A 26,726-nucleotide genomic window follows, 5' to 3' on the forward strand; every position below is an offset into this window, starting at 1 on the left:
TTGTGCTGTTGCATTAATTAATAACTTGTACATTTATAGTTAGCATCAGGTTTTTTTTTATGGGATAAAAAAGCTTGTCCAGTTTAAACTGCAGCTCCTGAGGACACAGGAAGTTTTAACAATATGATGTAAATGAGATGTGGCTGTTAAATAATAGGACTAATGCTGTATTTTTGGTAATTTCACCTGAAATCATTACATTTTTAGAACAATTTCTGCACAAACATGTCTGATTTGCATGACTTGTAAATATTAAATATAGATATTAATAAAAAATATTGGTGACATTTTAGTTTAATATCAGATATTTCAGAAGATATATAATTTTACGTACATATTCTACTGGTCTGGTATTTCAAATTCTGAATCAGTGTGCAAATAAATATACTGAAAGTGAGTTGAAGGGCATTTTTTAAAAATATATCCCTGAAAGTACATGAGATATCAGTCTCAAATTTCACAGATGCCATTTTAAATATCCATGATTTACATTGAAAATAAGGTCAAGCAGAAGGCCCCTGATGATTTCAGATTGAAAAACCCTTTAGTTTAATTAATTTTTATGTAATTCAAGTAGATTGAAACTTTCAGAGCTTGTTTCTGCTTGCCAATTGCAGACTCACGCATTTGCACTGTGGTTCCTTTAACAAACGCCTAGTGTTGTTATTTATACACATAACAAGTTTTAGTGTTCTATTATGTATTATTTTATTTGTTCTCTCTTGCTTTATTTTAATTTTAGCTGCCTGGTTCTTTGGTGTGATGTCATCTTTAATTCTATAATTCTCAATTTTTTTTTATTTTTAATTTTTTAACTTTTAACTTTCAGCCTTTTAAACCACTAGTTCCTTTGTAGGCTGCACAGTGGTGTAGTGGTTAGCACTTTCACCTTGCAGCAAGAAGATCCCTGGTTCGCGTCCTGGCTTTCCCGGGATCTTTCTGCATGGAGTTTGCATGTTCTCCCTGTGCATGCGTGGGTTCTCTCCGGGTACTCCGGCTTCCTCCCACAGTCCAAAAATATGCTGAGGTTAATTGATTATTCTAAATTGCCCGTAGGTGTGAATGTGAGAGTGATTGTTTGTCTCTGTATGTAGCCCTGTGACAGACTGGTGACCTGTCTAGGGTGTCCCCTGCCTTCACCTGAGTCAGCTGGGATAGACTCCAGCTCCCCCCCACGACTGGTCTTAAAGGTGCTATATAAAAAAATATCATTATATATCATTATTGTTATTATATTAACACTTGAGACACTTTAGATGCGTTAAGTAACAGATTCCAAAACGCAGCCTATGTGATTTGCTAACTAAACTGTGATTTTGACCAGAAATCGATCAGCAGAGGTGAAGCCAAAATACCTCAGAAATGGTCTGCCAGTCTGAGAGCACCACTGATTTATGGGAAAAGGAGCCCTTTAACCAGCAGTTACTGATTGTTCTAGGACATGACAAACCTCAAACAGTCAGGGTTGTGAATGTTGGTCTAAGTGAAGTTTAAGGGATGTGTTCCCATATTTGCGCCAAACAGGAAGCAGGACATCAGTATCAGCTTGTAAATTGTATCTACAATCTTCATTTCTGCTGTTTCCTGTCTTCACTTTTGCACAGTGTCAGGAGTGTTTAATGTGAGAAATAAAAACTGACTTCTTTTTCCCTGAGACGTTCTGTCTTGCAGCCAAGTTGTTGTTCTTCGTCTTCCTCATCATCATCATCATCATCATCGTGCCGTCTTTCTTCTGCAGTCTTAATCTCTTCTTTAGACTGAGCTTCTTCCTGAGACGGTTTTTCTTTTTGGCTGAGGAGACCAGAGAAGAGTTTCCATCTGCAGGAAGAGATATTTGTTTCTAATAACTTTTTAAATCATCTGCTGCTATTGATTTAGAGTAAAGGGCAAAAGAAATATCAAGGAAAATTCCCAGGTTGAAGGTTTTTTAATCTTTCGTTACCTTCAGCCTCTGGTGTCTCTTCTGTGTCTTTGTCGCCCCCTGCTGGGTTTTCTTCAGACTGCACCTCTTCTTTTTCCTGACCTCCTTCCTTTTTCTTCTTCCTCTTCTTCTTCTTCTTCGTCTCCCCCGCTGTCTCAGGGTTCTCCACCGTCTCCTCCTCCACTTCTGTTAATTGCTTCTTTTTCTTTTTAATCTTGTTTTCCGAAGGAGCGTCGGGAGTTTCCTCGTCTTCCACTTCATCTCTTTCCCTTTTCCTCTTCTTTGCTTTCTTCTTCTTCTCTGGTGGAGCTACCTGAGACACTTCCTCCTCCTTCTCCTCCTCTTCTTTATCTTCCTCTTTCTCTGCCGCTACCTCCTCATGCCTCTTTTTGTTTCTCTTTTTCTTTTTGGCAGACTTGCCGGTAAGAGGAGAATCACTGGGGGCATCTACGTTGGAGGCATCAGCATCAGGTGTTTCTGTGATCGATGCATCTTCTGCGGACGTCTTCGCATCCTTTTTGTTCTTCTTTTTCTTCTTCTTGGGGCTTTTGGAGTCTTCGGGAGCCTCCTCAGGGAGCAGTTGGCTGCTTTCTCGCTCGGCTGCTTCGCCGTCTGGGGCCTGAATGTTGAGGATGATGGAGTCCTCCGGGTCTTCTGCAACAGAAAAAGATGACACATTGACTGCACTGGAAAGTATGACAGTAAAGCATTTATTCCTAGAGCTGTGACTTTGTTTTTATATCCTGTATCTTCATAATTAATACAATGGTGTCCCAAAAAAGGTGTATTTGTTTGTTAGCACACACCTAACTAGTGTGTATCTTTGCCAGTATACTTCACTTTTCACTTTGAGGAGCTTTTAAGAGTCTACAAACAGTAAGAAAGAATGAAAACCGGGCTTTAGTGAACTCATAATAAAGATAATGTTTCTTCCATAAGCTGCTGGTTCTGTAGATGTTTGCTATGTATAAACTCAGAACATGTAAATGTGTGGGGTTCCCAGATAGCAACCAATGAACAGCGGCTATAGTCCCCGATGCAGCGGTGATGGGTTCAAGTCTGGCTCATGGCAGTTTACTATATGTCATTCCCCCACCTTCTACCCATGTTTCCTGTCTCTCTCTCACTGTCCTATCTAACAAAGGCAAAGATGCCCCAAAAATAATAACCTTAGAACATGTGCATGTGTCACCGTTGTGTTCAAAATGTGTTTCTGTTGCCTTTATGTGGCCAAAAAAAATAATAATCTGATTTGCTATCATGATAGTTTACTAAAGAATATTTAGATGACAGATATATCTCAATGAATGAAAATGACAAAAATAAAAAGTGGTCTTACAACAGCTCAAGCCAAAAACAATTTGAAAGGAAAGTCAATCTGCAAGATAAAACATAAAAATACAGTTTTTGGGATTATGTTTTGCACAAAATCTGTTTAAAAAATGTTTGTATGTTTGGGTGCTGTGGAGAAAAAGTTGTGTGACGTGTTTTAATTTTGGTAAATAACCGACCAGTGTGAGCGGCGGAGACGTCAGCGGAGACGTCAGCGGAGACGTCAGCGGAGACGTCAGCGGAGACGTCAGCGGAGTCACTTTGGCTCGTCGACTTCTCCGCCTCGTCTTCAGGTTTCTGCTCAGATGTGACGAGACACACAAGAGAGTTTGTGGTTATTGTACATTTTCCTAGGTGCAGCTTCTTATTCCCTTTCTGCTTGTCACAAATACAGAACAGCAACCTTCATGTAACAGTGTTTATGGCCATACAGCAACTGTTTGGAATTAAAAAATAGTTTAAAGGTACCTCAGATTTCTCCTCCTCCTCCTCTACTTTCGCGTCGTCATCCTCTTTTGGATTTTTATCGCCACTGTCAGCATCTGAAAAAGATTAAACAACAGTTACTACAACATTAGGTCTAGAGTCTTGTGTTACTTCGGGCAAAACTAAATAATCCTTAATTTGACAAAGTTACAATACAAGGAAAAAAGCAAAACAATGAGGCCAAATTGAAAATTAATAAAATAAGAACATCAAGAACATGTCATGTCTGTACTTGCAGTGGTTTTTCCATTTCTATTCTGTGTAAATTAACACAACTTAGAGCGAACAGTAACAGCTCTGGGAGGAGGTACTCAAGCACATCCTAGCTTAGCATGTTAGCGTCCTAACATTTGCTAACTGGAGTACAGCCGAGGTGATCGGGAATGTCAAGTATGGCATATATTTGGTCATTAAATTGAAAAAAGAAACGAACAAGAAATAACTTTGGCTTCACGTTAGCGTGAATAGAAACATAAGAGGGACAGCAGAGTTTTTAGAATTTACCCTGAGGACGATGTTAATGTCTGAACTGAAATTTTATGGCAATCCATTGCATAAATGTGCAGAGTTGTTAGCTGCTAGCATGGCTGATGAAAAGCACGTTGATATTTACCCAAACTACTCAAGCTTCGATACACAGAAGACATAAAGCTCTTTTGTCACATTGATGGTAAATTTGAGGACAAAATGCACCACATCTTGTCGATTTAACAGACATTTTTGTTTGATGAGCGTTGTCTAGCGTCTGTCCAGTTTTTAGGGAGTCTTGAGTCACCTACAAGAGAAGTCTAGTTGATTTTTACTGAAGCTCCGATGTTTACCACGATGTGGATGACTGAGAATCTTCACAGACACCTGAGTCTTGTAGTGTTGCATCATCAGAGCACCTTATTTTTGCCCAAATTAACCCGATTCATGAGCCTTTTCTCAGCAGGAGCAGCAGGTGGAAGCAATAACATTAACAGGGGTCCTTTCCAGCAGCTTGTGCAATGCAGTCACAGTTACATTGTTGGTTACCTGACAAGTCTCAATGTCTGCAGGGAGAAACTGTTTTCTGCACTGAAGTCATGGATAAATTTGAAATACTGGGGGATATAAGGTGCTTGTGTTCCAGGTGACTGTAATTCCCAGATGAGTCATCGCTCCACTTTTATGAACAAGCTCCGACAAGCTCAACAAACCTCTCTGAGAAGTTCCACAAGTGAATGATGCTGTGGAAAAACTCCTCTGAACGGGGCGGCCAGATCTGGCAACAGTCCCTCAAAGTATTTACACGTTTTGGCGCTGAACCCAAATGCCTCGAGGTTAAAAAAAAAAAAAAAAAAAAACCTCAATTTTATGCCTTACTTTCTTTTCTGTTTCCATTTTTCTTCCAATAAAGTGAAATGATCCGAATGTTCTGTGCTTCAACAGCTAGAGATGAAGTGTTTCCAGTGAAAAGGAGGTGCAAGGAGCTTCTTTTTCCTCCAACATCAGATCGAAAAAACATGTCCAGTGTGAAATCAAAGGCAGCGAATGAGCCGTACCCAGTAGGAAACCGCTTACGATTCCCTTCTGCTTGTTAAGACATATTTTAGATATGAAATGATTAGCTGACAAAAGTAATAATGTCTACTGTTTCTATAACTATTTAAGTAAAAAACGCCCAACATGCTGCATTTTTTTCTGCTTTTCTTTGCCTTATTGTTATTGTACGTTCTGGTAAGATTTGGTGGATAAAAAAACAAATTTGTACTTTTCTTGGAATAATCAGGAAAATATTTTCCTGATTAATTGATAATGAAAACGGGGTAGTTTGATTCCTAAAACACTGACAAAAACAATCCTTTTTCTTCAATCCACAAGTTTGCATTGACTTTTATGCCTTTGCTGCAACCGTTAACTCTTTAAGACCTACCATTGTGCAAGTCCACCAGGACATATTCCTACTTTTTTAGAGTATTTTTATTTGCTTTACATCAATATAACCCTTGTATCCCAAGTTTTAATAATATGTATTGATATATGTCTTAACTACTATAATAAATTCCTTAAAAGTGCAATAAACCTTAAAAAAATCTAATTGTTTTTGTTTTTTCACATATATTCCAAAATACTGAATTTTCATAGCTCTATCCCTTAAATTTGGAAAAAAAGCTGCACGATATCCCGTGGTCTCTTTCATAAAGATTTTTGTTATGTGCGCTTCATTGTGTGTTTTTAGAAACTCATTACTGCAACGAAAAAGCGCTCTGAGACCTGGTGAATGTGTGAAATGTTAGTGTAACTCCCAGGATTTTATATGCAAAAAGAATGATGGATCTTTCTTATTTGGTTTCAAATCTACCACCAATCAAAAATGAAGATGCAATCATAGCGCCGGCGTTACACTGGGCTCTATAGGGTTAATGACAAACCTGGATGTCTGGTTGTGAAGCTTTGTTTCTGTTTGGAGTCTTAATAATGTTTTAAAAAACACCTCAGCAGCTTTGAAATCTGCTTCTGGGATGAAAGCGGCGACTCTGAACCCTCCGAGCCTCTGAGGAGTTTCTTCACAACAGCTTGCGACTCTTCTCAGCGCGGTGAGAAAGACATGGAAAGGATGCCATGCATAACAGGTAAAGAACAACCTGGTTACTAAACACCTATTGGTCGCTGGTACCTGCAGGGGGCGGGGCTTCGGTCTCTACCGGCTGCTCATTGGCCTCCTCGGCCGTCGGCTCTGCAGTGCTGGGCTCGGCCTCGCTGGGCTTCTGCGAGAAGAATCAACAGGTCAACAGCGTCTCCAACACCAGACACAAAGGGTTTCTCACATGATTTTTTTTTTCTTGGGCGTTCCTGACACAGATCGGTCGCCTCTAGTGAGCGTGAACCACAAAAAGTGCAGTGTGTCCCATTTTGATATAAAAAATGTGACTTGTTCATGAACACTCTGAAACCATGCTGCAGTATTTAGTCTTTGGGATAGTAAGCAATGAAAAAAAACATGCCCTGGGTCAGTTTACTCCTGAATGCATAAATAAATATTAATTGATATCGTACCTCTGCAGCTGTTTCTTGCTCATCTTCTGAGGACTCGCCGTCCTCCTGAGTGACACAAACTGGAGCTTTAGTTCGATCGGCATGAGTCTGCTCAGATGCAGAAGCTTCATCTGCGACCTCGGAGGGGTTTGTGGCAGCCTGTGGCTCCTGGAAGATAAGATCAACTTTATTCCTCACACAGGACATTGTTTTGCCAGAGTATAATAAAGAAAAGTTGGTGAAATATACACAGGTTCAGAGAGTTTAGTAATTACATGGAAATAAATTACCAAAAAGTAGAAAACGCAAAGTGTCTAAGTGGATGCCAAGGAATAGTGTGTAGAAAAATAAAATAATATGAGTACAAACTGTAAACTAAATGACAAGAAAAAGATAGATAGCGGGAAGTGAATTGAAAGCAAAAACATGTATTGGACCGAAATATTGCACCTAATAAAAAAAATTGCAGAAGAAATAGAAAAGAGAGAAGGCAGATTACGCTAGAAGATATGAAAAAAAAAACACAAAAATATACAGCTTTCAACTTTTATTCTATGAGAACTACAGGATAATTGTAAGATATTAAAACTCTGGTTCTATTTTTGTCACTTTGATCAGTTGCGATGACATTGTACTCAATAAAAGCACAGTTATGCCTCGAAAAAATGGATGCGCTGCTGAAGAGAAGTCAGATGGAGGATGGGTTTAAACATGTCGTAGATACTCCAGACCGTTTAAAAGGTAAAAGCAGATGTGAGCACACCTGAAATGTCGAGAATAATCTTCCACTGCAAAGTTAAACTGTGTTCTCAAAGCCACAGCATGTATGGAAGGTCATAGTTACTTAATATTACAATATATACATATAAATCAAGCTTCATTTTACCATTTTCCATAAACTCTCACCATTGTCAGTTCATTTACTGATTGGTGACTCCTCAGACATTTATTTAAATAAAAATCTCTGAGAATTCCACTATAATCTGGTAAATACAGAGTTATTGTTACTGATAGAAAAGAGGGGGAAAAAGACTTAATGAACAAGAATTATTCATGAGGAGTCATAAAAGTTGTATGTGGCAGATAAAGCAGCTGCACAATCTGTCATGCCATGAAAGCACAGTTTCAACTCTCTCGACAAAACAACTAAAATTCCTTTTGTTTTCTTATGCAAATATCATGAGAAGCACAAAAATTTTAATTCTCTTTTCGATGTAATGTAACCTGAAGTCAAAGGCAGCTGCCACACAACTCATCATACAAACAATGTAAATGTTGACAAAAGCTGACATTTCTGTAAATACTCGAGTTTCAGATTACTTCGACATCATTTAAAAAGACACTGGCTTGTCAAGAACATGGTCACATTTAATCGCACATTCCACAAAAGTCTTCATGACTCAGCAAAGTAAACTCTCCTTGCAGTGTTGCCTACTGGAAGCTAAACAACAAAAACAATGTGGCTCAGCCAGTTCCAGCCCTCAGCAAAATAAGTTTCAGATGTGCAGCGAGTGAGCTGAGGGAGTCGAGGTCGAGCCGAGCCAGGAATCAACAGATACGCCTGTTTTTATGAGATGTGATTAGAAGTGATTTATATTTCTGAGCACGTCAGAGCAATCTGATGGAGTAACGTCAAATATACGCTATGTATACACTACCATTAAAAAGCCTGAGGTCACTTAGAAACTTCCTTATTTTTGAAATAAAATCTATTTTTTCAATGAAAATAACATTAAATGTATCAGAAATATAGCCGAGGCATTGTTAATGTGGTAAATGACTATTCTAGCTGGAAACAGCTGATTGTTAATGGAATATCTACATAGAGGTACAGAGGAACATTTCCAGCAACCATCACTCCTGTGTTCTAATGCTACATTGTGTTAGCTAATGGTGTTGAAAGGATCATTGATGATTAGAAAACCCTTGTGCAGTTATGTTAGCACATGAATAAAAGTGTGCGTTTTCATGGAAATCATGAAATTGCCTGGGTGACCCCAAACTTTTGAACGGTAGTGTATGTACGTCATATTAAAACAGTGGACAGTTATCCAGAAATGGTATTAATGGTGAATCTGCACTTGCTGTTAAATAAAGCTACATTTAAACATCATGTCTTCACAGAAAAGTCATCTCCTGTGTGAGGAGACGTAAATGAGAACGCACTCACAGAACAGAAAATCTGATCCTCAAACAGACAATTTATAACAACCAAAGCTGAAAAAAACTCAACTAACCTGCTTCAGTTCATCCGCCTCCATCTTCTCGGCTGGACCTTCAGCCTGCAGGTGTCCTTCAGTCTGATCAGAGGCTGGTTGCTCGGGGTCGCCCTCGGTGGGTTCAGCCATTTCTTCAGAGTCTGAAGAGGCACAATTGGAACTTTCTGCCTTGTTCGTGGCCTCAGCAGACACTTCAGTAGTAGCTGACTGTGAAATATGTACAAGCAGCTGGTTAGAGGAACTTTCATGCCTGAAAATGAGTCCCAACACTGACAGAGTTCACGATGCCTGCTCGTTTCAGAAAACAAAATTCAAGATACTTAAGACACTCTTACTGATGTAGTGATTTATCTGTTGGAGGCTATGCAGTGGTGATAAAAACGATTCACCTCTCTGGAAGTTTCCTCCTTTTATTTCACATTCAGTCATGGTCAACTTAACGTGACTTTTTGACAAGACCTTTTCATGTCAAAGTGAAAACACATTTCTACAAAACAATGTCAATTATTTGAAAATATGAAATGTAAATCAAGTGTTAACCCCCTACAAGTTGCACAATCAATAAAATTTAGATCTTCCGAGTGCAGTGAATGTGTCTCATTGTAGTGTAAAGACTCCTGTATCTGGAAAGTCCAGTTACTGGTGAATTAGTACTCTTGGCTATAACTACATCATGAAGTTAAAAGAAGATTCCAAGAAATTCTGACAATGTTATTAGGAAGCAGACGATGGATACCAAAAAAAAAAATCAAGTTAGGGAATATCCCTTGGAGTACAGTTAAATTCATTATTAAGAAATGGAAGGAATAGGCCACATGTAAATCTGCCTAGAGCAGGATGTTCTCAAACACTGAGAGACCGAGCAAGAGAGAGACTAGTGAGGAAGGAGTTAGAAGCTGCAACAGCTGAGACTGGAGAGACTGCGCCTGATATTTTCTTTTTTTACTCGTCAAAACTTTCTGGGAAAGTGGCAAAAAGAAAGTCACTGTTTAAAAAAGACTAGAGTTTTTTGGTCACAACACTAGACATAAACTGCACATCACACCATCCACATTATGAAGCATGGTGGTGGCAGCATCATGAGGTGAAGCACGGTGGTGACAGCATCATGATGTGATGCACGGTGGTGGCAGCATCATGAGGTGATGCACGGTGGTGGCAGCATCATGATGTGAAGCATGGTGGTGGCAGCATCATGATGTGAAGCATGGTGGTGGCAGCATCATGAGGTGAAGCATGGTGGTGGCAGCATCATGATGTGAAGCATGATGGTGGCAGCATCATGAGGTGAAGCATGGTGGTGGCAGCATCATGAGGTGAAGCATGGTGGTGGCAGCATCATGAGGTGAAGCATGGTGGTGGCAGCATCATGATGTGATGCACGGTGGTGGTAGCATCATGATGTGAAGCATGGTGGTGGCAGCATCATGATGTGAAGCATGGTGGTGGCAGCATCATGATGTGATGCACGGTGGTGGCAGCATCATGATGTGAAGCATGGTGGTGGCAGCATCATGATGTGAAGCATGGTGGTGGCAGCATCATGAGGTGAAGCACGGTGGTGGCAGCATCATGATGTGAAGCACGGTGGTGGCAGCATCATGAGGTGAAGCATGGTGGTGGCAGCATCATGAGGTGAAGCATGGTGGTGGCAGCATCATGATGTGAAGCACGGTGGTGGCAGCATCATGATGTGAAGCACGGTGGTGGCAGCATCATGATGTGAAGCACGGTGGTGGCAGCATCATGAGGTGAAGCACGGTGGTGGCAGCATCATGATGTGAAGCATCATGATGTGAAGCACGGTGGTGGCAGCATCATGATGTGAAGCACGGTGGTGGCAGCATCATGAGGTTAAGCACGGTGGTGGCAGCATCATGAGGTGAAGCATGGTGGTGGCAGCATCATGAGGTGAAGCATGGTGGTGGCAGCATCATGAGGTGAAGCACGGTGGTGGCAGCATCATGAGGTGAAGCACGGTGGTGGCAGCATCATGATGTGAAGCACGGTGGTGGCAGCATCATGATGTGAAGCACGGTGGTGGCAGCATCATGAGGTTAAGCACGGTGGTGGCAGCATCATGAGGTGAAGCATGGTGGTGGCAGCATCATGAGGTGAAGCACGGTGGTGGCAGCATCATGAGGTGAAGCACGGTGGTGGCAGCATCATGATGTGAAGCATGGTGGTGGCAGCATCATGAGGTGAAGCACGGTGGTGGCAGCATCATGAGGTGAAGCACGGTTGTGGCAGCATCATGAGGTGAAGCACGGTTGTGGCAGCATCATGAGGTGAAGCATGGTTTCCTAAACCTGATGCAATCTGCAAAAAAACTGTGACTTGGGTGAAAATTTGTTTTCCAGCCAGACAGTTACCCGAAGCAAACAACAAATGCTACACAGATATCGACATAAAAGTCAGATCACTTAATTTACAGTCTATAATTCTAATTAACTGACATTAGTTTGGAGAAATATGTTCACTTTGACATGAAAGAGTATTTTTTGGTCAATTCTTGTGGAAAAAAAAAAGCCAAATTAAATTGACCATGATTCAGTTTTGAAAGTCAAATAAGGTGAAAACTTCCAAGAGGGGTGAACACATTTAACTGAAAGTGAACTCAGATGTGGTGCTTTGCACAAAATTCCGAGCAGCCAAATGATGTACAATGCTGACTGAGTGTGGCTAACTGGTGTGTTTTGGAACAACAGAGCTCCATTGCAACGAGGAATCAGAACAAGTATCCCAAAAAAATAAACTTTTTAGACACATAATGTCCAACATGTTTGGCAGATTGTATTAATCCTGTCCTCTGCACATGGGACCAGATTTAATTTGATCAGCTCAGGTTATCAGAACAAAAGGAACTGAAACAAAAAGCTGCAGAGAGAAAAATCTGTTTAAAAAAAAAAAAAGAAAAAGAAAAAAATAAAGCGTCGCCGTCTGACACAAAGCAATCACTGTTTCCAGCCCTTGTCGACAAAATGAAGCCTTCACACAGCGACAGAAATGCACACAATTTGTCTCAGAAGATTATCGCTCTGTCCAAACAGCATTATCGACTGCATCAGTGGGCCAACATAAAAGAACAGAGACGGGCCTTACAATCACACAGCAGCGATAACAACGGAGCAAACTAGCAGATACACAACAGACGGAGTGGACATGAAATGTGTCTGTGGGTGTTTCAGAGGCATATAATAAAAACACTGCAGCTACTGTCCATTTATCGGCACATTATTACAGCCACTGGACAACAGCTATGTGAGTTTGTGTTTTCATAAAGCCACTGGTTTCCTCCTGCTGCAACAATGTCCACAGAAAGTTGTGTTTCATTTTACCGTCCCATTTCATTACCTTAGCAGAACCGGAGACAACTGTGAAAATACAAAACCAGGACAGAAAAATACTAATCAGCCCTGAAGTCTTTTCAAGTGAACTCTATACTGAAGAGTTTGTATTTCTAACGTCATGAACCTTAATGAGATATGGTTTGTTCAATTCTTGGAAGCCATGATTGAGGTTTCCTCTGTAGCTTGAAATGTGTGTCAAGAATGATTGATATCTTTTTTTCCAGGAGAGATATGATTTTAACTGGTAATACTTTGGAATGTACACTAAAATTCAAAGGTTTGGGGTCACTTAGAAATGTCCTTATTTTTGAAAGAAGTTTTTTTTCAATGAAGATAACATTAAATGAATCAGAAATACAGTCTAAACATTGTTAATGTGGTAAATGACTATTCTAGCTGGAAATGGCTGATTACTCCACCAAGTAATGCGGCAGAGTTATGTGACAATCTGCATACATTTGTCTGTCTGTCTGTGTGCAACATTACTCAAAAATGGACAAACGGATTTGAAATAAATTTTCAGGAAAAGTCAGAAACGACACAAGGACCACCCAATTAGATTTTGGCAGTGATGCAGCTTATAGTTTGGATTCACAGATTTGTTCAAGATTTCTGTATCTCTGTGAGATAGCGGCACAGCGGCACTGTAACCATGACAACAAGTGAACGTTATGTCAGCTGCCTGCCGATCACATGATTGCGATCAGACTACAAATCAACCGCTGCAGAATTATCTGTTGGAAATGATACAAGGAACAATTGATTAAATTATGTAGGTGTTTCCGAGTCCCGCCACCCGCTACATATTTAGGTCACATGATTTGGTATCCGCACATAACATACACATGCATAACACACACCTGTGCTCACCGCAAGGTAATTTCTTATTAAAGATTTCATCTGCTGGAAATGATGCAACGACTGAGCAGCCTTGGCGCAGTGCTGCGCTCTCTGAGGGCTTTTCTCGTTCATGATGTTTTAGTGCTAGAATTGCATTCCCATATATCCATTCTGGTGGTTCTGTGTGGTTTAAGCATTCACTTTTTTTTTAGTAATTTATCAATTTAATGTAAGAAATGTTCTGTCAGTACATTTCAGTTGTTCTATAGAGTGTTAAATTGTCATTCAGTAGGGACAGAAAAACAGTTTGGGATTCAAGTTTCCCTATAGCATGTGGGGTATGAGATCTAGCACCAAACAGTCACAAACAAATGTATGTTTGTAAGTTAAACAGTATACAGCAGTCTGTTGGGAACTTGTGGTTCATCCATCTCGTGAAATATTCAAGTTAAAGAGTTCTTTAGAGCACAGTGGTAGCCCGGGACTTCTGGAGAATTTAGAACTTCCTACTGTATTTTGATTCCATCAATGGAAAGTACGTGGAAATTAAAGCACCTCAGAAGTCCAGCAGCGACAACTTCAATTAAAACTCATAGGTGTGGATAATAGAGAATCTTCTGGAACAGTATGTCCTCAAAAATTTGTTTCAGCACCATTTTTTTCCTGGTGGAAGTAAAGTTGGTGTGTTTGTAGTGCGTATAGTCTCAAAATCGGGCTGCAAGCTGACATCTGCATCATTTACGTGTTTGGACGCACAGAAAGCAAGAATTGTGTCAACTTGTTTGCAAATGGATGAAATGTACCAGATGTTCATGATGTAAAACTCTCTCTTCAGCTGTAACTCCTTTATCAGCAGCAGCTGTTGAAATTTCACAATCCTCATTTTGATGTTTAACCACTTCTCGTGTCAACATCCCAGAGCCACAGCCAATAAACTAAAGGAGACACTGCTTTTGTTCTTACATAGGTAAACCATGATATTACCACTTGCAGGGTTATTTAATTAATTACCCAACAACAGTAGCAATTATAAACTGTCATATTTGTGCCTTGTTAGTTGCAAATGATTTTGAGATGCCAACGTTCACATAGATGCTGCAAGAAAGAGGTTGAAAATGAAAATTGGTGAAAAGCCTTGTGGGACATTTAGGAAGTTCATTTTATACATTTTATTTCTCCCTGCATAGCATAGATTTGAGCAACATTCAACTATATCAGACTAACGTGCAAAGGATTTGGAGTTTCATTAAAAAAATACTACTGTAGAGGGAAAACTACTGTGGAATAATTAAACTAAAGAATTATATAAAATCAAAAATGCATCATAGGAATAATGACATTCGGAAGATAGATAGATAGATAGATAGATAGATAGATAGATAGATAGATAGATAGATAGATAGATAGATAGATAGATAGATAGATAGATAGATAGATAGATAGATAGATAGATAGATAGATAGATAGATAGATAGATAGATAGATAGATAGATAGATAGAGACAGAGCCGTTTCCATTTTTGTTTCCATTTTAGAAATTCAAGGTTCATTTCTAATCTAAATATCATTTAAGGTTATGTTCGTGATCAGGGATATTCAGATCTGTAAAAGGGAGTTAAAATTTGTCAGCTTTTAATCTGAAAATCTTCCTGAACAAGAGTTAAAGCCACATAAAAGTCTTTACAGTTAACTTTTATTCAGAAAAAACCTGCACCGTCAGAACTCAAATCCACATCTGTGAGTAGACAGAGACACAGAAAGTCTTGATGCCTCATTTGATGCCACACTTCTGTCTCTATTGAAAGCAGAGGGTTCTCATATTTACTTGTGCTCACGTCACCGAAACCTCATTGTTCTCCGTTTTTGCTGCAGACGTCAGCAGGAGCTGCCGATCTCGTCTCCTTGTGACGGCGGTAAACAGCTGCACTAAAGAACGACGCAAAGCAGCACACAGATTCAGCAATAAAAGCTGTGAGAGAACACTAAAGTAGAAGGAAAACGAGTCACAGTTGGAAATCGGACTTCCAGTTGAGTGTTTTCGCAGCAGACGTCCATGTCCAAACTGAGATCAGATGTTTTAAGGATTCCAAAATATTCTTTTTTTTTTTTTTTTTTTTTTTTTTTTAATCAAAATTTTTCAATCAAAACCTGCTTCTCTGCTGCAATATAACTGCTGTGTTTACGTGTTAGTACATATCTAATGGAAAATAAACAGAAAACCCCAAACCTATTCCCAGTGATATGAGCTCACCTCTGGCTTTGTTTCCGTCTCCTGCTCCTCCATCTTTTCTTCTTCGCTGCCTGAGTTTGATGTTTGAGTTTTATCAGCGACATCCAGCAGCTGCTCAGAGTCTTTATCAGCATCTCCGTTTGATGAATCGACAACATCTGCTTTGGACTCTGAAAGAGCAAATATGTTTAAAACCGAACGTAAATTTGCTGATAGGAAGATGAATATAATGCCTAGTGCAAAATATTAAAGATGTTTAAAATGTTCAATTGAAACCTTTGCAGCAACGTTTTTCGGTCTTCTTTTTGTGCAACAGGATGAAAATTCATCTTAACACAAGCAAAGTTTTGCTGTTTTTGAAATCTTTGACAAATTGTTGTGGAAAAGCAGAACATAATACAGATCAGTGTCACAACTTTTGATTAGTCGTTTCATCTATAAAACGCCAGACAATACTTAAAATGTCTTTCATGACTGCCTAGAAATAATGATAAGATGATACAGAGTGACACACTCAAGACAAGCTGAAATAAACACAAAGTTTACAGAGTGGAAGTTTAGCATCTTTATCACCTTCTTCGGTGGTGTTGGAGGGTTCAGTCTCTGCAGCACCTTCTTCTTCGCTGGTGGCAGGTTCTGGTTTGATGCTTTCCTTCTTTAGATCGTTGGAGTCTTCTGTCTCCTGCTTGGCATGTTGGGCCAGAGAGCACAGCCTGAAATGTACAAACAACGAATTTCATGTCTCATTGACTGTGGACATAACTGAAATGATTTAGAGAGACTAGAAACTTGTCGTTTGCTAGTTTATTATCTTTACTTTACAGTTTAACGTGAAGCATTTTGAGCTGCGTTGCATGTATAAAGAGGTCTTCCATAAAAAAAAGTTTTTATTATTAACTTACTGCCTCTATGCTCGATGCATCCTTGAGATTGGATAATAACAAAGGTGTTGCAGGAGTTTAGTCGAAACAATGGTCAGGTGCGCACATATACTAAAAATATTCATTGAAGCTAAAGAAAAGTAAAGTTAAAGTAAAGCCAAAAGTAAAGTAAAGGTAACGAAAAAGTAAAGTTAAGATAAAGTAAAGGTAAAGTAAATGTAAAGTAAATGTAAAGTTAAGGTAAAGTAAAGTAAATGTAAAGTAAAATAAAGGTAAAGTATAGGAAAAGTAACTGTAAAGTTTAGGTAAAGTTAAGCTAAAGTAAAGGTAAAGCTAAAGGTAAAGCAAATGTATAGTTAAGGTAAAGTAAAGATCAAATAAAGGTAAGGTAAAGTAAAGGTAAAGGAAAGTAATGGTAATATAAAGATAAAGTCAAGTTAAAGTTATGTAAAGGTCAGATAAGCTAAGCTACATTATGACACTATGTAGGGAAACTGAAAATAAAAAAAACACCTAAGTATTGATTCTTCCATGTGCATATATTCAGATATAGTACAGAAAAAAAACTCATCTAGACATGGAAAATAACAATATTGCACATATCAGTGGTTTTCCACAGGCTGTTCTGCAAGTAGAAATACTAGTATAAGAAATACAGATAAAGTTATCTGTAGTACTTGCGAGTACCCAACACAGTGCGGGACTGCTGTGAAGGTGGAGACATGCGGCGGTGGTGTATTTGCGACGATTAATAAAATAATAATAATAATTTAAAGGAGCGGCGGCAGAATGAATGTAGAGGAAACCCTGAATGGTGCACAATTTTTTCCTCAAGTTCCAGTAAGTACAAAGTACTCAGGTTAAATATGTTGACCGAGTCATTTTAAATCATGTTAGCCACCTTCTGTTTTTGAGTCCATCCATGCTAAAGGTATTTAAGAATCCCAGTTTAACCTACAGGAGGTCTTGATGAGAAAATAACTTCCTGATGAGTGTCTCTTGACATCTTTAGTGAGGAAACGAAGCGGAGGAAATTATTCTGACAGGAGAATGTATGAGTGACTCATTAGCTGACGGCAGAATTAGTTTAACTTGAAAATATGCTTGGATGAGCAACACGCACACACACAAGTGGGATTTACATTCTGTGTTCATGTTCAGGTGCTCAGGCTCATCTTATACTCAGAGCAACGCTACACGTTTACACTGACTCACTAAAATATGTGTTATTTTAGAGTGAGATTCGCACCACTGACATCACTCATTTGGTCATTTATCGGCTGCCTATTTAATCCTCATCAGGGTGGCAGGGATTTGAAGCCAGTCCCAGAATGCACTGGGCACGAGGCCAGGCAGCTGCTGACAGAGTGCCAGTCGTATCCTGGTGGTACAAACAGTCTGGAGTTAACAATCCTTTTAAGAAGAGTGCGTTACCTGCTGAGCTGCTGTGATTCCAAGAAGCAAAAGTCATAAAATCCAAAACACAGGAGGATGAGAAATCCTCTAAGTGATCAATAATATAGTCTGGAGGCACTTTGCACTCTGCGTTTGGCTTAAACACAGTTTTGACCATTACTACTCCACCAAGGAACAGCGGAGTTATGTGAGGATCGCCGTATGTTTGTCTGTCTGTCTGTTAGCAACATTACTGAAAAACGGACTAACAGATTTGGATGAAAATTTCAAGGAAGGTCATAAATGACACAAGATAACATGAAATTAATCATAAATACAGTCTAGACATTGTTAATGTGGTAGATTACTAGCTGGATTCTAGCTGGAAATGGCTGATTACTCCTCCAAGGAATGCGGCGGAGTTATGTGATGATCGGCGTATGTTTGTCTGTCTGTCTGTTATTCCGTCTGTGCACATCTCTCAAAAACGGACTAACAGAGTTGGATGAAATTTTCAGGGAAGGTCAGAAATGACACAAGGACCAAGTGATTAGATTTTGGCAGTGATGCGGCTTATAGTCCGGATCAACAGATTTGTATAAATTTCTGTATCACTGCGAGATAGCGGCAGAGCAGCACTGTAACTATGACTACAAGTGAACACTATGTCAGCTGCCTGCTGACGATTGCATGATTGTGATCCTACTACAAATCCACCACTGCGGACTTATTGGGACTTCTCCGTCTGAAATGATTCAAAGAACAATTGATTAAATTGCAGGGATGTTTCCCATCAATTCCCACCACCCGCTACATATTTAAGTCACGGGATTTGGTATCCGTACATCACGTCCACATGCGTAACACACATCATGTTGTTTGTGGGTGCCTTGATTTCTGGAACTAATTTTTTCAAGATTTCAGCCATCGGAAATGATACAACGATTGAGTAGCATAGGTAGAGCACTCCTCTCTCTGAGTGCTTTTCTTGTTAGTTTTTGGATTCCTTTACTTTTGGTGGGACTCAGGGGCTTGGTTTTGTGTTTGGTCTGTTTTGTGTTTCTTTTTTTTAGTTAATTCTGTTTCACTGCTAGTTTATTAAACCCCTAAAAATCCATCTATGTGTATTAAAGTTACACATTTCCATAAGTGAAGTTAAGATACGATAAGTTAAGCTAAGCCTTCATTAAGTCCACAGTGGGGTAATTTACAGCATTAGAGCAGCAAATAGTGCAAATATGTGGCGAACATCAGCAGAAATGAAAGATAAACAAAAAATACATAAACTTTTAAACTATTTTCTAATAATTCTCATCATTACTGGTGAATTCATTCATCGTTTGAGCGATCGTCTATTAATGTACATGTCTAAAACATGTGACTTACTTCATCCAGCCCGTGTAGATGTCATGTAGGTTAGAACTCTCCTCTGGTGTCTCCACCTAAACACAAACAAGGTCAAACATTCTCAACGTTCTCCAAGTTTTTGTCTTGAAAGCGCGTTTCTAACATTTTAGCAAAGTCATGAATCTATAATTAAGACAATATTCCAGTAATCCAACAATAATGATGCGCATCGGGAAAAAAAAGAAAGACATGGAGATAAAAGGGAAAGAACTAATTTCCTGTTCTTCAGGAATGCTGCCACTCTGATGCCACGAGCTGCCAGATGTGAATTCATGCACCATGTAAACACAACCAGCGATATGAGTGCACGTGAGGGATGAAGAGATCAACCGGAGGAATGACACTCGCCTTATTAAAACAGAATGACATAAGGCAGGTTTACATTTTCAGGATGTTTGGCAGCCGATTTCCACATCGCTGAGATTGTTTTGATGCATTTTATACGATCCTCAAACTCCATCAGCGACTTTTCACAGAGATATTTTTAGCCTGAGAGCCTGAAATGTGAAACTTCGCAACTGACCAAAGCTCAAGTTTCCTCATGTAAAAAAACGGGCACATTCTTGGTGCATGCGTGTGCAAGAAAAATACAGCAGAAGTGAGGTTTTGTAGGCAGCATAACTGGAAAAGCTGCTCAGAGGTTTGCTCTCATAACCAGCGTGGACAGCTCAAATTTTGATTTAGCTTTAGTTGGAGGAATTTGCACAGAAAAAGTTAAAGAGACTGTTTATTTTTTAGCCTCAGCATGTGTCTGGTTGCATCCTGACTTTTCATTTGCACACTAATCTTGATATCGCTTCAAATGCAATAACAAGTTATCTTTTTTTTAACATACAGTTCTACTCACTGAGTGTCCTATATGTCTTATCTGTACATTTAAAAGGCGTATATAGTCTTTTACTATCTTTAATTTTATCTTTATTCAACTTTTGTATAAATCGTCCTGTTGTTTACTACACTTTTTTCTTTCAAGCTGCCGTAACGTGAAAAAAGTTTATCTCATCATATATTTATCGTCAAATGATGTATTAAATCTATTAAATCCAATTGAAAAAAATATGGCAAAAAAGACTATGCACCTATATGACATGGTGGATAAACTATACACAAGCTTTAGTGTGTAGAACTGTGCATATAAAGATAACTTGTTTTTGCACCACTGTTACGTTATCGCAATTAAATTGTTTCGTCTATAAAATTCCAGAAAACAGTGAAAACTTTCTGTCAGAGCAGCACGTGGAGTCAGTAAATGTCCCACAAAACACTCAAGTACTGTGATGTAACACAAAAAAACAAGCTGCAAGTGAATTATTTCCGCTTCTTAAATCATCTCATCTGACTTACTGATTTATTACAGTTAGTTCTCTGCTGATTGATGCATCTGCTAATAACTGCAAATCTAATGTAATCTAATATAATCTCTAATCCTACAGAAAGGTAAGGGAGGTCTGGATGTGGAGTCAGAGGGCAGCAGAGGGCTGATTTTACGACCACGCAGCTTCTGTAACATAATGTTCTTTTTCCTCCAGGAGGCCTGAACAGGGAGCCACATGCTGGAAGACAGTGTGAGGCTGCAGAGCTGCTCTCTGGCAGCAACACTGAGGCAAAAACACACCAAAACACACATTTATATTTAATTAACTTCTTATATAATATGCAAGACGCGCATGTCTGTTTAGGACACAGCAAAAAAGCACCACTATATCCAGATTTTAGCAGAAATGAGCAGAGTGGATCCCAGTTACTTGGTCTCCGAGTCGAGCTCCAGGTGATCACAGCGGAGCCAGGCAGAAGTCTTACCTGAGAAACGTGCTTCTCCAGCAGCCTGGCGGCTCTGCTGAAGCCGCTGACCTTCAGGTGCTGGTAGATGAGGAAGAGCAGCGCGTTGTCCTCCTCTGAAGCCATCACGACCGACTGCAGCACCGGACACACTCCAATATTATTGTCCACTTATTAACACTTCACTTCTTGCACGCTATTCTGCGTGTGCACGTGTGCGCCGACGACGCCCCCCTCGAAATGCATCATGGGAGGTGGAGTTTTTTTCTTCGCCGAACGAGAACAAAACATGCTCTGAGAAAAACCCTAAACTAAAATGTACAAAAAACACATTATAGGAGAAATTTTAGCTTCCGAAATGAATAAAAAAATATTACAAATCTGTATTTAAATGTGCTATATAATTGTACATTTATAATCACTCTCCAGTTAGATTAAAAAGTATAATTTAATACCTTTTAATAATTTTTTTATTTACCTAAAGACAACAAAACATGCTCTGAGAAAAATCCTGATATACAATGTTCAAAAAAAACATTTTAGGAGAATATTTAGCTTAAAAATGGGAGAGAAAAATATTGTATTCAAATGTAAAATATAATTGTATATTAATTATTGCTCCCAAAATACATTATGAACAGATACAATGTTTTTTCATCGTAGTTAAATCCAAAACCCATTTTTAGATTAGTTTTGACAATAAAAAATCTGGTAAATTGTTTATTAAAAGGTTCATTTTCCTTGAATTAAAAATTACATAAGCACTTTTAATTGAAGTTAAAATTCAAAACTAAAATTTTAATGCTCTCATACATCAAAGAGGATTTTTGACATTTTATTTAGACCTGAACTAAATAAAATATATGTAAAACACATTTTAGGAGAACATTTAGCTTGTGAAATGTTTTTTTCAAAATCTGCATTTAGATGAAATATACAATTATATATATATTATAGCTCCCCAGATACATCAAAAACCATAATTTAAATGTTTTTTCCATCTTAGTTAAATCCAAAACCCATTTTTCGGATTAGTTTTGACAATTAAATATCAGCTAAATTGTTTTATAAAAGGTTCATTGTCCTTGAATAAAAAAAAATAGAATTTTAATAGAAATTCAAATTTAAAACTTTAATGCTGTCATATGTCAAAGAGATTTTTTTTTACATTTTAATTTGACCTGAACTAAAATGTACATAAAATACATTTTATTTAGTTTCTGAAATGATTTTTTTTAAATGTATTTAAATTTAATATATAATTGCATATTCATTATCGCTCCCCAGATACATTAAAAGGTATGAAAAAATGTCATTGCAGTGAAATCCTAAACCTATTTTTAGTTTAGTGTTGACAATGACATATCAGTTAAAAAGGCTCATTGCCCTTGAATTAAAAAAATAAATAAGCACTTTTGATTGAAATTAAAATTAAAAAGCAAAGTTTCAATGCTCTCATAGATTAGTGTCAGTCAATAGATTGTGGAAAGAGATTTTTTTAAATTCTGACCTATAATTACTTGAATGTCTTTTGCTGGAATGGAATGGGGGAAAAAGAAAAATACCAGATGGCGAATCAAAATTCTGAAGTCAAATGTGTGACTTTTTAAGACAAAAACAGGAGATTTTGTCAATTTTGACTACTTTTTGACTAAATAAATCAAAATCATGAAAAATGTTGCCCTTCTCAGCCACCATTTTGACCTTCTGTGGAAGTACAATCTAATAATTTTGACCCAAAAAGCCATTATTTCCCCTTTTTAATCTCACAGTTTGATTTCGTAGTTCTAAGGTAAGCTAGCTACTACATCAAAATTAGAGATTAAGTGAATGAGTAAGTTAAACCTAAACGTTTGAGCTCAAAATTTGGAACTCTGTAATAAATAATTAAGTAAATAATTTGCAAGATCTGAGTTTGCAGCTGTAATTTCTTGACATGTTTTAAGTATCACATTAGAAAACATAAATAGATTGAGTGTTACTCTTTTATTTAAGCATTTTAATCCATATGTAGATCTTTAGGCGATAAAACTTGACTGAGGTGAGTCTAAGATGTTTCTTGTGTATTACAGAATATTTTCTTACTGTCTTGTTTCATAAACAGGGAGAAAGGAGAAAAAAAGGCACCTTTTGTCTGATTTTATGGGGGAAAAAAGCCAAGCAGTATAGATTCAATTAACAGCAAAAGTTGAAAAAAATTTCTTAAATTCTGCAAAAAAAAAGTTTTTATGCTTGCTCAAAGTTGCTTTTCACCACCTAAAATAAAGAATTGATGCTAATTATTCAATTCAATTTTATTTCTATCATGCAGATTTGCAATATATGTCATCTCAAAGTGCTTAGCATAGTAAGGTACACACCTTATGAATTATAAACAGAAAACAGAGAAAACCCAACAATCCAAAGTTGTGAGAAAATAAAAACCCTGGGATAGGGAGAGGGGGAAAAAAGGCTCAGGGAAGGCAGCCATCTGCCTCGACCGGCTGGACGAGGATGGAAACACCTTTTTCATTTAATTTAATTTCCTTCCATTTCTCATCGTTCATAACTTATACTGGCAGCAATAGGCTTCCATAGCCTCCATGAATAAATTCCTCTAAACCCCGTGATAATAACAACCATGAATTCTTACAGCCTTTGCATTTAAATGAAGCATTAATATTACCAAAGTGGGGAAATGAAGGGCTGACATTGTGTGATTTAGGTTCGGCTGAGCGACCGAAGGGGCCGCAACAATGCGTGGCGACATTCCTGCATGTGTTGCTCACTGCCAGTGAATCAGTAAATCACACACAGCCTCCTGCACTGCTTTGTTTGTTGGAAACTTGGCGTGGGACGCATCGCCCGGCTCTCCAGCAAAGGCGAGAGGGTCCCACTGCAGTCCGGGGAGTCTGGACCGAGACAAACTGCTGAAGAAATACCACAGGACAGAAAAAAAAGAGTTCCCTACATTCTTTCTGCCTCATTTACAGTAAGGTATCTTGAATTACCACCGTCAATCATCCATTTATGTATTTCTGACACAGCATGAGAGTCTGACGAAACAGCCCCAACATGAAAAAAAAAACCCCACTGTGGCGCTTAAATACATTGTTTTGCTCTCTGTGCAGCACTTTGTGGGCTGTGAAATCCTTCGCAGGATGCCAGAGCTGCCAGAAAAGCAGAATTACCAATGCATTTCTCTTATGTCTGTGAAGATTCTCAGTCATCCAGGTCACGGTAATCATAGGAGCTTCAGTAGAAAGCAACTGGACTTCTCTTGTAGGTTCTTGAAGACGTTACCTTCATCCAAGAGGCTTCTTCAGTTCTAAATGACTAATAGGGATAACCAGAATCTATAGAAACCAGGTGGTCCACCAACAACCACAGCAATCATGGTGGTGGAGCTGCCAGTTTACACATCAGCCATGTGACCTGGAGTGACAATGGAGTCAGTCAGAACTGAAGAAGCCTCTTGGGTGAAGGTGAAGCGTCTTCAAGTCTACAAGAGAAATCCAGTTGATTTCTACTGAAGCTCCTATGATTACCATGACCTTCAGGAGAAATCAATTGGTCTTCTCTTGTAGGTTCTTGAAGACGTTTTGCCTTCATCCAAGAGGCTTCTTCAGTTCTAACCGACTATGTTGGCTGATGTGTAAACTGGCAGCTCCACCACGATTGCTGTGGTTGTTGGTGGACCACCTGGTTTCTATAGATTCTGGTAGTCCCAGTTAGTCACTACAAACTGAAGAAGCCTCTTGGATGAAGGTAACGTCTTCAAGAACCTACAAGCGAAGTCCAGTTGACTTCTACTGAAGCTCCTACGATTGCATTTCTCTTCATTACTTACTATCAGAGTTAATCCCTAAAAATGTTTTAATGGTAGTGCTAAAAACAACAACGCATGACAGAATAACTTTTCAGTTAGGAGAAGAATATGAACATTTGCTTCACCAAAACTTTTTTTTTTTTTTTTTTTTTTGCTGAAAATAGGACGCTGCTTAAGAGCTGCTTGTAAATAAAATAGAATAAAATCGGAAAATTCTGACTAAAATCAGCAACTGTTGGTTCAAATTTGATCACCTGATGGTATGGACACATTTCGGTCAGTACAAAAAGCATTCTTCAGGTCAAGTTTTGTTCCTGAGTACACGTAATTTGTATTGAATTTTAATACAATTAATTGGATTGATTGGATTTGCACAGATTAGTTTGATACATGACTTTATGTATTATATTTCCACATATTTTTAAAATTTTTTTATTTAAACTGATGAAGCTGCTGGTGTGTATTTATCCAAACATTTCTGATTAAAAGGCTCTGAATGTTTAATGTCTGTTGATTATTCTTGATCTCTTCCTCATTGTTGGAGCGCAACAAAGTGTATTTTCAATAACAGGATGTCGTATTTCCTGATTAATTTCCCCTATTTTTCTTCATCTCATCCAGAGTATTTATGGATGACCTGATGCTGCGTGTTGCCTTAAAGAGAAGAGATTCCCGCTTCCCTCCGGAGAGCCAGCTGACTCCTGGGTCTGCCCGGTTAACAGTCCGGCCCGCTGCCCCGCCGCTCGCCTCACGTCCTGTCCGACTCCCGCAGCCTCACGCCGGAAAACCTGGAGCCGCGACAGGAACCGCAACGTACAAGAAACATAATGAAGTAAGTCGGAGCCGTTGGAGGGGCAGTGTCGGCGTTTTAATACAGTTTTCCCTGCGTGAAGTTGCAGAAATGAGCTCGAAAATAGAGGATGTCAACCAGTTCAACCTTCAAATTAAAGCTGAAAAATAAAATAAAAATACTTGGACATTTTGAGTGATTTCCACTCTGAAATACATTAGCATACATTACGCTCCTCATTTAAAAAAAAAACAAAAAAAAAACTCTTCTCTAAAGGGAGGAATAATTTTAAAAAATGTGTCACTTTCTCTATTAATGGAGAAAATTGACAAATATTAAAAAGATGAGTGGTTTAGCTTAGGCTTACTGATGCCTTTAGCTAGCTAAATCGCCATTTGTTTCAATATTAGCCTGCTTTACCCAACAAGCATACTAGCTACCTTTAGCTGTTAGCTAAGTCCAGCCATCCATAAACACTTATGGCATAATATTCTTTTTTTTAGTTATTATTTTTGAGACCAACTAACTCTGTTGCACCATGTTATGACCGCAAAATGCCAGAAAAATACTTTAAATATACTGCTTGTTTGAGAGACACAAGCTGGGGCTAGCTTGTATGTAGCAGTAGCTAGTAAGCTAAGTTAGCTGCTTAGCTAGTTAGCCTGGTGATTTGCAAAAATATGTACTTATGGAAAAGATGTTTAATTACTTAAAAGAACAAAGATGTTTTACTGTTCTCTATTTTATTTATAATTGCGTTATATCTCAATTATAACTGGAATATCATAGTGTTAGCATTTTGATTTAGCACTAATAACATTAACATTTAGCTAGCAGTTGTTAATATTGAGCTAATTTGAAATTTGTTGCTGCTGTGTGAGCTTTGACACCTTTTTTGTTGTAGGGTTTTTTATTTTTGGAGGGGCAAGTGTTAATTTACGGCGATATAATTTATAATACTGATTGTTTTTGACGCTGATTGTGACATCGTGAGTCACCGGTGTTTTATTTGACCGGCCGCACCGGCGCCTTTAGCTTGTTTTGCCGGCAGCTTGACTTCGCTCGTATTTCATCGGCAGTGAGGACGCTCTCCGCGGAGGAAGGAAGGGTCTGTGGAAACTTGAGGACATGCGGCGTCTTCTCCAAACTTTCCGCAAACCAAACTTTCCCAGAGCCGAGGACGGAGCCGAGGTGTGAAGAATGAACTGAAGCGAGGCGGAGAGGAAGCGGAGAGGCGGCGGAGAAGAGCCGTTCACTCCCATTGATCCTTCATCGAGGTATTGATTTAG

The 26,726-nt window shown here is 38.7% G+C and overlaps 2 protein-coding genes across 7 annotated transcripts in view; one reads left to right on the top strand and one right to left on the bottom strand.

Annotated features, from left to right (window-relative positions):
* Positions 1–21,061, bottom strand: part of LOC111568572 (ABC transporter F family member 4-like) — a 34,493-nt gene extending 13,432 nt beyond the window's left edge. For 3 of the 6 annotated variants that reach the window (XR_008602968.1, XR_008602967.1, XM_055014381.1), the window contains exons 1-12: positions 20,861–21,059; positions 19,040–19,095; positions 15,951–16,090; positions 15,399–15,547; positions 8,977–9,165; positions 6,761–6,907; positions 6,381–6,471; positions 5,087–5,203; positions 3,722–3,795; positions 3,433–3,550; positions 1,943–2,575; positions 1,641–1,818 (exon numbers count right to left, since the gene is read on the bottom strand). Coding sequence is in view for 1 of the 6 variants with exons in the window: in XM_055014381.1 (XP_054870356.1) it covers positions 1,641–1,818; positions 1,943–2,575; positions 3,433–3,550; positions 3,722–3,795; positions 5,087–5,203; positions 6,381–6,471; positions 6,761–6,907; positions 8,977–9,165; positions 15,399–15,547; positions 15,951–16,090; positions 19,040–19,095; positions 20,861–20,965 (1,997 nt within the window). In the remaining 5 variants the exon portion in view is untranslated. Of the gene's footprint in view, positions 1–1,640; positions 1,819–1,942; positions 2,576–3,432; positions 3,551–3,721; positions 3,796–5,086; positions 5,204–6,380; positions 6,472–6,760; positions 6,908–8,976; positions 9,166–15,398; positions 15,548–15,950; positions 16,091–19,039; positions 19,096–20,860 lie in introns of all 6 variants that reach the window. The other 3 variants (XR_008602970.1, XR_008602969.1, XR_008602971.1) reach the window with 3 other exon arrangements.
* A 5,436-nt stretch (positions 21,062–26,497) lies between these two features.
* Positions 26,498–26,726, top strand: part of LOC111567795 (arylsulfatase I-like) — a 24,368-nt gene continuing 24,139 nt past the window's right edge. Inside the window, exon 1 of the mRNA XM_055014642.1 lies at positions 26,498–26,714. The gene's annotated coding sequence lies outside the window, so the exon portion shown is untranslated. The remainder of the gene's footprint in view (positions 26,715–26,726) is intronic.

The sequence above is a fragment of the Amphiprion ocellaris genome, chromosome 10 (genome assembly GCF_022539595.1).
Source record: "Amphiprion ocellaris isolate individual 3 ecotype Okinawa chromosome 10, ASM2253959v1, whole genome shotgun sequence".
In the NCBI taxonomy this organism is placed as follows: domain Eukaryota; kingdom Metazoa; phylum Chordata; class Actinopteri; family Pomacentridae; genus Amphiprion; species Amphiprion ocellaris.